Below are 9,169 nucleotides of genomic sequence, written 5' to 3' on the forward strand. Positions count from 1 at the left end.
GCCTGAACCCAGCTGGGGGACAAACTAAGACTGACTCATTTCTGTGACACCTGAAGCCTGCACGGGGCCTGGCAAAAAAGGAAGAATGATGATGTTGACGATGATGATGACAACCAAGTACTTCCCAGCTGCCAGGCCACCCTCTAAGCACCTTACAGGTGTCATCTCACGTATTCCTCACCACCACTCTGTGACAACTCACCGGGGTTGTGCCCACTTTCTAGATGGCACAGGGAGACTCAGAAACTTTCCCAGGGCCGTAGCTAGTAAGTGGTTGAGCAAAGGGAGTTGTTTAGCTCACATTGGGAGAAGGAGTGCAGCTGTCAGCTCTCCTCAGGCCCCTGTCATTAGCACCAGCAATGAAGCCACTAAGTCATGGGAGTGCTATGCAAATGATGCTGACTTGGCTTGTAGTCAGCCCTCCGTGCCCTCCATGCCCTCCGGGGAGGTGGAGCACTGAGCCGTGTCCTCACTGCCAGGGGAATCGCCCCAGGCACTTGCTCAGCTCCTCCGTCAGGAGCGAGGGAAATGGAATGATCATGGAGGTGGGACCTGAGGCAGCCCTATTTCTCCTTTTAATGTCCTTGCCCCATCCCTCCTCCACCCACATTTCTATTATAAGAAAGGATAAATGGATTCAAGAAAAAATTGAAGCTCAAGGATCGGTGCACGGGGCAATGCTTAACTCAAAAGGGCAGCACTGATGGCAGAGCATCAGGCACTGGCCAAGGGATTTCTGGGACGGGCTTCCAAAGCTCAAGGGCACAGCGTGTGACCTCCTCTGAAGCATGATGGACCATGGGGCGTTGAGACAGGAGAAGTGAGGAAAGCAGAAAGAGGAAAGAGAACATGGCATGTTTCCCAAGATCTTATTTCATGAACGCAAGTCTTATTTTATGCAGCAAGAAGCTGGGATTCAGTTAGACAAGTGACTTGTTCAAGGTCTCCCAGCTGACAGGTGGACTCGAATCCAACCCCTGCCCAAGCAGAGAAGCCCCATTCCCTGACCCTGGTTAGAGGTTCCTAAAATCCCCTCTTGCAGGTGCTCTGCCCTTCCCCCCACCCCCATATCTTAGACTGATCCTACAAGGAAATGGAATGCCTGACTTTCTAGCACTTTTCTCCCAAGGGCCCAGCCCTGCTGAGTCACTGGTGGGGCCAGGGCCTCTGTACCCACAGGTCTTGCTAAACTGGATTTCCCCTTCACTTCAGCCCACATTTCCTAAGCTCCCGCTGTCACAAGGGCCTGGGCCTAGGGTGGGAGGGATACTAGGGGACATCAAGCCTCACAGTGCTTTCCCCGCCCAGCTCACTTGATCCTCATGTGCACCAGGAGGGAGGCAGAGTGGGGATTCTTGTCCTGTTTTATAGATGGGGAAACTAAGACCCAGAAATGGGTCTTAACTTGCACTTAACTTGTATTAAGGCAACTCAGGGGCAAGGCTGACTCCAGAGCCCTGACTCTTGATTCAGGAGCTGCTTATCCTTCCTTGTTGCCCCACGTTGGAGGACGGGACTGAGGTGGATTTCAACAGGTGGCAAAAGGCAGAATGGGATAAAGGTTTACTAGAGGAAGTGGGTGGCAGGCAGTTGAAGGGGTAGGAAGCCCATGAGATTGGGGAAAGTCATCCTGGGCCTTGAATGTCAGGTGAATGGCCCTTTCCCTGTAGGTAGACTGTAGCCCTGTGCCTGTGAGCCACAAACGCAGAGCCAGCGAAGTTAAACAGGCCCAGGGCAGTGAAGGGGTTGGGCGGAATTAGAAGCAAAAGAGCAGTTGTGCAGAGAACAGAGCTGACTGAGGGTGGATACTTGTTGTTTCTGCCTACCTGGGATGGAAGCCCCTTCTTCCGGTGGCTACACCAAAGCCCTCCAGAATCTCCTTTGGCTTCCCAAGCCACCCCCAAACAGGCATAAAGCCTAATTTCAAACGTACCCTGGCCTGGCCAACACAGCTCCAGGACAAGCGGTCATTGCCCTGTACCCAGGTTAGACCATCAGCCTCTTCCTCTTGGGAATCTGACCTGTGACACAACGCATATTTAGCCTCTCACAGCTCTGTAGGTGAGACGTCTAACTCAGGTCTCACTGGGGTCAGCAGGACTGCGCTCCTTTCTGGAGGCTCTAGGTGGAAAATCCATTTCCTTGTTGTTATCCCTGCTGCTGCAGCTACCTCTCCAATGCCCCCCTACCCCCTGCCCTGTCCCCTTAATTTCCTTGCTTTGTCCAGCTCCTAGAAGCCACCCACAGACCTTGGTTTGTGGTGCCTTTTTCCCTCTGCAAAGCCAGCAATGTCAGGTCAATCCTCACCTTACGCTATTCTGACCTCTTCTGCCTCCCGCTTCCACTCTTTCTCCTTTTTTCTCCTTTTTCCCCCTTTGTTAATCTTTAGGGCACCTGGGTGGCTCAGTCGTTAAGCGTCTGCCTTCGGCTCAGGTCATGATCCCAGGGTCCTGGGATCGAGCCCCGCATCGGGCTCCCTGCTCAGCAGGAAGCCTGCTTCTCCCTCTCCCACTCCCCCTGCTTGTGTTCCCTCTCTTGCTGTGTCTCTCTCTGTCAAATAAATAAATAAAATCTTTAAAAAAATAAAATAAAATAATCTTTACACCCAATGTGGGGCTCGAACTTACCACCCCATGATCAAGAGTCGCATGCTCTACTGACTGAGCCAGCCGGGTGCCCCATCCCTCTTCCACATTTTTTTTTTAAAGATTTATTTATTTATTTATTTGAGAGAGAGAATGAGATAGAGAGAGAGCATGAGAGGGGGGAGGGTCAGAGGGAGAAGCAGACTCCCTGCTGAGCAGGGAGCCTGATGCGGGACTCGATCCCGGGACTCCAGGATCATGACCTGAGCCGAAGGCAGTCGCTTAACCGACTGAGCCACCCAGACGCCCCTCTCTTCCACTTTTAAGGACCCTTGCGTCATTGTGACATTGAGCCCACCCAGGTCATTGAGGATCATCTCCCTGTGTTAAGGTCAGCCGATGAGCAACCTTACTTCCATCTGCAATGTTAATTCTCCTTTGCCATGAAAGCTTACTTAGTCACTTTCCAGAGATTGGGATGCAGACCTCTTTGGGGGCCATTATTCGGGCTGCCACAGTCTCTAACCCCAGGGCCTGCCACAGCCTGGAGCCCTGCAAAGGCTGAACATCTTCCTTCTTAAACCAGGTTCCCTCTCTGACTCCACCATGCTCCTGGGCCCCCAAACTCCAAAGATAGGAAGGATGCCCTGGCTCCTTCCGCCCCAGCCAGCCGAAGCCCAAGCTTGTCCCATTTTCCCTTCAAGAGGGCCTGGCTTTTCTGTTCCCACTGCCTCCTTCCCAAGAGATCTGATAAGGGGACTGAGGGCTTTGGAGTTGGTTGTAATCCCTGGCTCCTCTCAGCCTCAGTTTCCCATATATAAAATGGGGTATTAATATATATGTCCCCGAGAGTGTTGTCGGGATTAAATGATATTGTGCCCATAACAAGCCCAGAATACTGGCACTTAATAAATGAGAGTATCCCCTCTCCTTGCCCATCCTCAATGTCTCCCCAGTTTGGCTAATAATCCAATTTCCCTGGGAGAACTGTTGACAGGGCAGATTCCCAGGACTCTCTCCTTTGGAGGTTTCCACTCAGGGGGCTAGTGTTAGGAGCAAAGTTAGGGTTAGGTTGTGGCCCAAGGAAGTGTGCATTGTTAACAAAAGCAACACATGCTAGGCAGAGTGTGGTCCACTCAGACCACCAGAACCCCTCCCAGAGTGTTAAAGTCATCTCCCTGCCTGCCTCTGGTGTCGCCCCTCCAAACACATTGCTGGATTGCTCTGGGCTTCAGTTACTCCATACGTAGAAGCTGGGCTGCCCTCTATAAGGTTCTTTCAGCTTTGACTTTCTAGGGAATTAGCGCTCCCCTCCAGTTAATGTCTTCTTGATTCATCCAGTCAGCAAAGAACTTTGGGACTCGGGGTTGATGTGACCTGCAGGAAGGCCCAGAAAGCCTGTTCTAATAATAAGATGCATATAGTATCTTGTGGGGAACAGCAGGCTGTTGAAATGCTCCAAGAAAAAAGGAGATTTTGTGTTCAAAGAAGTTTGTGCAACACTGCTTTCCATAGCTCCCATCTCGGAGCTCCAAAATGTGTGATTATGTGTTAAAGGCTCTGAAAAGGCCTGCAGGAGAGAAAGCTTTTTCACCCTATCCCAACCCTTCCCCAAACCATGCAAGAGCATAGTCCTTTCCCCCAGAATATGGTTCAGTGTACTTAGGCGCCGCTTTGGGAAATGCCACCAGCTTCAATCCCTGACATTCTCCACGTCAGCCTTTCTATCCTGGAGTCCAGGCCTGGGCACCATTGCTGCCCATTTTGGACAGTGCCAATTCCCAGATCCGGAGTTCTTCTATCCCTCCATCAGGGCAGCTAGGGAAGGGAAGGAATCAGAAACAGACCCTCGGAAGCCAGGGGCATGGAACAGAAATGGTCTTTTCATCAGTTTTGGAATCCCAAGGTGTGGCTGGTAAATCCTCTCAGCATCCCCGGGGCAGGTACGGGGTGGGGAGAAAACTGAGCCAGCAGCCATGAGACCAAGAGCCTAGTCCTGGCCCTGCTTCCAACCCACCCTGGGCCCTCGGGCACATCACTTCCCCCTTCTAGGTTCTTATTCTCATTTACAACACAAAATAATGTCACTCTTATTATTCACATTTTGGAGTGCATATGGGGTTGTGGATAGGAAAGTACATTGTAAAATTATCATGTCATTTGCCAGGACATTATACTGAGAGGTATCTTGATTAAGTCACTGCTGCAATGGGGTATGACAGAGCCCACTCAAGACGTGCTTTATCACTTTGCTTCCCAGCTCTGTGACGTTGGGTAAATCACTTGACCTCTCTGAGCCTCGATTTCCTTTGTCTGTAAAATGAGGATGAGTGTCATTGTCTTGCAGGGTTGCTGTGAGGATTGAGATGAGAAAGACCTTACTTCTGAGCTCCCTGGGAAGAGGAATCATGTTTTTCTTACTCTCTACTATATTCTAGCCACTGGCTTAGACAAAGTGCTTCATAAAAAGAAGTCATAAAGTACTGAATTTAAGAGCTTAGAGAAATGCCAGCCTAGCAAAGTTTCTTTAGCATCTCCTTCTCTCCTTTACACTACTTGTTCACATCCCTTCTTCTTCAACATTCTCCCACTTCCTGTCCCGGGCTCACCTCACACCCACCCCACCCCCAGCTCCCCAGGTTTGGCGGTCTCTCCCTCTCTCCTGGTTACAATTCCACAGAGTTGTAACCTGGAGACCAAAACTGAGGCCCAGAAAGGGAAAGGGTCACACAGGGTCACACAGCAAGGCGTCTAGATATGAACTCAAATCTGAGTCTGAAGTCAAGCATGAGGGGAACCTCACAGAGGGAAAGAAGGAAAATGCCTCAGTTTCCACCTCCTCCACCATCTTGTCCCAAGTCCGTCCAGGCAGTTTAATGGCGGGATAACAACCCACGCTGCCCAGCTAGGGGACCACAAGCCAGATGGACCCATTATGAATCTACATGACCCCTTTGGCCACAGCACACCCAACAAAGCAGCCAGGGCCTGAGGTTGCCTCTGAGCAGTGCAGGGTGGCACCTACGCTGAACCTAGAAGGTTAAAAAGGGACAAAGTCAAGTCTGTGCAGAAAGAGGATGGGTGAACCCAGCTTGGAGGCCATTCATACAGAAAGACCTAGGGGTTTTAAAAGACCCTCTGAAAGGTAAGTAAATGTTAGCACAAGCATCTAACTTGGTGTCCAGCACATAGTAGGTGCATAACCATTGTTTGTTAAAGTGCAATATGAGCCAACAAGGTGATAGAGCTACAGAGCAAAGCTAACACACCCTTAGGTCATATTAACAGAAGGACAGAGTCTACAGTGAAGAAGGTGACCCATATCTCACCATCTCCCATCCTAGGTTCAATCCTGGGTTCTGAACAGAATAAGATCTGGACAAACAGAGATATTAAGATCAAAGCCAAGAGAAGTGGCTGGAGGAGCAGGGCACTAATCCCAGGGATAAGCACTGCTTGGAGAGACTTGGTCACAGTCCCCAGGTATCTGCAGGGCTTCCTGCAGGGCAGAGGAACCATGTGGGGCTATGAGCTCCAGAGGTCAGGACCTTGGGGTGTCACTAGAGCAGATGCCAGCTCAATATATAAAATAATTTTCTAAAATTCTTTAGAGAACTGCTTTGGATGGTCATGGGCACCCTGCCATGAGGGGTGGCAGAGGTTGGGTTAGATGTCCTTAGCTCAGAACCTACCAGGCTCCCAAATTATAATCTCCAAAGTACAGGAGGGACATGTTAGTCCATCTGTTTCTACTTAACTTTCAACTAAAAATAGCTAACAGTATATAGTTCAACCCTGATGGGCACCCTTGGCTACATGTCAGATACTGAAGTAGGTCATGCCTACTAAGTGGGGCTCCCAAGGCCAGTGGGAAGCCCCACAATAGGTCTGCTGTGACCCTGTCTTTCATTTCTCTACATTCAGCCTATATATTGTACTGCAATATATTGCAGTACACTGGTGCCAGGTTGGGTGGATTTGAGGATCAAACAATGCATTTTAACTGAATCAGCCCCTACAGAGTAGACAAGTGGATTCAAAGAGTCCCTGCAAAGAAACCACAGATGGAGATAACTCTACTCCAGAAAGTGCAAGCGAGCAGCAGGAAAAGTGCAGGACAGACCCTTGGCTGCTCCTCACTCAAGGCCTTCATCAGCCACCTTACCATGTTGAAAACAACAATGAATGGGATCTCATACACACGGTATTGCTTACTGAAATAATAATAGGAAAACTACTTGGAATGTGGACTTCCATCCACTATTTTGGAGATTAAATTCACACTGAGTGTATATGGGGCCTTTAGACATTAGCTAATCATCACAGTACTTGTATATCATTTCTAAATCTGTAAATATGCATCTGTTAGGAGTGCCTAAAGCATTTTTCTTGAGAAGCCTGTGCAATCAAAAAGTGTGACAGGGGCACCTGGGTGGCTCAGTCGGTTGGGCATCTGACTCTTGATTTCGGCTCAGGTGGTGATCTCAGGGTCACAGGATTGAGCCCTCGGTCAGGCTCTGTGCTGGGTGTGGAGCCTGCTTGGGATTCTCTCTCTCCCTTTCCCTCTGTCCCTGCCCGCACCACCCCCCCCCAAAAAAAGAAAAAAGAAAGTGTGGCAACCACTGCTCCAGATCTTCAGAGCCAGTTAGACACTAAGGGATGCTGCTCCCTGTTTGGGTTTCAGGGTTGAATCAGATTTGTTTCAGATTTCAGAACTAAGAAAAACTAGGGGGGAGTGTGCCCCCCAGTAAAAATTGTGGAGCCCCAACCCAACAACATATCAAGATTAATGGGAAGAACCCAAAAGCTCTTAAAAGGTTTTCCGCAGCTCAGATTCTCCAAGGTGGGTGCCTATTTAAACAGCCAGAGCCAGTCCAGCCTCCTTTCTCATTCTGTCACCTAAGTTTCTTTGTCTCCTCTCTCTTTTCCATCTTTTTCTCCTGTCTCCCCATCTCCCTCCAACACACATATAATTCGGCAACAGTGAAAACCAGAAAGGAGGCGTCCAGTGCAAGAGAAGGAGCTTGCTGGGTCTTGAATGTCAGACAAACCTGGATTAAGTTCCCACCACTACCTTCCACTGACTGGGATCATTGCACACCACATTCATTCTCAGAGCCTCAGAATCCTCTCCTGGAGAAACAGGCATGCCTACAACTCAACAATAAAATGACAACCTAACTTTAAAATGGTCAAAGGATTTGAATAGACATTTCTCTGAAGAAATGGTCAGTAGCACCTGGAATGATGCTCGACATCTATTCATTAAGAGAAATGCAAATCAAAAGCACAATAAGAGGGGTACCTGGCTGGCTCAGTCGGAAGAGCATATGACTCTTGATCTCGGGGTCATGAGTTTGAGCCCTATGTTGGATGTAGAGATTATTTAAATAACTAAAACTTTAAAAAGAACACGAAACAAACCCACAATGAGATACCACTTCATACCCTCTAGGATGGCTACAATAAGAAATCCAGATAATGACAAGTGCTAACAAGGATGTGGAAAATTGGGAGCCTTCATGTATAGTTGGTGGGATTGCAGAATGGTACAGCCCCTTGGGGAACGCTTAGTGATTTCTCTAAATGTCAAACATAGATTCACCATATGACCCTGCAAGTCTACTCCTAAGTATACATCCAGGAGAACTGAAAACTTATGTCCACATAAAAACTCTCACATGAATGTCTACGTCAGCTTTATTCATAATAGCCACAAAGTGGAAACAACCCAAGTGTCCATCAACTGATGAACGGATAAACAAAATGTGATACAATCACACAACACCATTCAGCCAGAAAGAGGGATGAAGTGCTGGTGACATGCTACAGCATGGACAAACCTTGAAAGCGTGATGCTAAGTGAAAAAAAAAAAAAAAAAAAGCCAGTCAGGAAGGAGCACCTATTATATGATTCCATTTATATAAAATATCCAGAATAAGCAAATCCATAGAGATAATCCACAACGTAGATTAGTGGTTGCCAGGGGAAGGAGGAAATGGGGGGGTGACTGCTAAAGGGTCCGGGGTTTATTTGGGGATGATAAAAATTCTAAATTCTAAATTAGATAGTGGTGATGGTTGCATGACTGTGAATATACTAAAAGACACTGACTTGTACACTTTAAAAGTGAGAATTTGATGGCATGTGAATGATATCTCAATAAAGTTGTTATTGAAAAAAAAAAGAATGAGGACACCTCCGCCAGCGCGGGAGAGAGCGCGCTCTAGGACGGTGGCCTGGAGGGGATTTCAAAGCACAGGTTTAGAGGCGTTTTAGAGGGCAACACTAGCCCCCAGTTCCACGGGTTTCAGAGACAGGAGAGGTCCCATTATTTATAGATCTGCTTGGTTTGGACCCCAAACCAAACACCGCACACGTCCCTCACCACAACTCCCCCTAACACGCACGCCTGACTCAACTTTTCTGGCAGTTTCTAAACAAAGCAGTATAAAATAATAAGCACATGACCATCATCTTTTGTCCCCCTTACCAAAAAAACGGATTGGCTGGAGGCCTGAAGGCCGCCTCTGAGGAGAGGGGCTGGGATGCTCCCTCGGAGCTGGGGGGGGGGGGGGGGGGG

The 9,169-nt window shown here is 48.6% G+C and overlaps 1 protein-coding gene across 4 annotated transcripts in view; it reads right to left on the reverse strand.

Moving 5' to 3' along the window:
• The window catches only part of TMEM40 (transmembrane protein 40), a 33,622-nt gene that overhangs the window by 23,592 nt on the left and 861 nt on the right, over positions 1 to 9,169 (reverse strand). For 2 of the 4 annotated variants that reach the window (XM_073901666.1, XM_073901665.1), the window contains exon 2: positions 7,891 to 7,949. The exons of the other annotated variants lie outside the window; for them this stretch is intronic. In XM_073901666.1, coding sequence (XP_073757767.1) covers positions 7,891 to 7,915 — 25 coding nt within the window. In that variant the 5' untranslated portion in view covers positions 7,916 to 7,949. The remainder of the gene's footprint in view (positions 1 to 7,890; positions 7,950 to 9,169) is intronic. 4 annotated transcript variants of the gene reach the window in all.

Source organism: Callorhinus ursinus, unplaced genomic scaffold (genome assembly GCF_003265705.2).
Source record: "Callorhinus ursinus isolate GAN/ISIS: 27379988/994484 unplaced genomic scaffold, GSC_fseal_2.0 scaffold15, whole genome shotgun sequence".
Taxonomy (NCBI): Eukaryota; Metazoa; Chordata; class Mammalia; order Carnivora; family Otariidae; genus Callorhinus; species Callorhinus ursinus.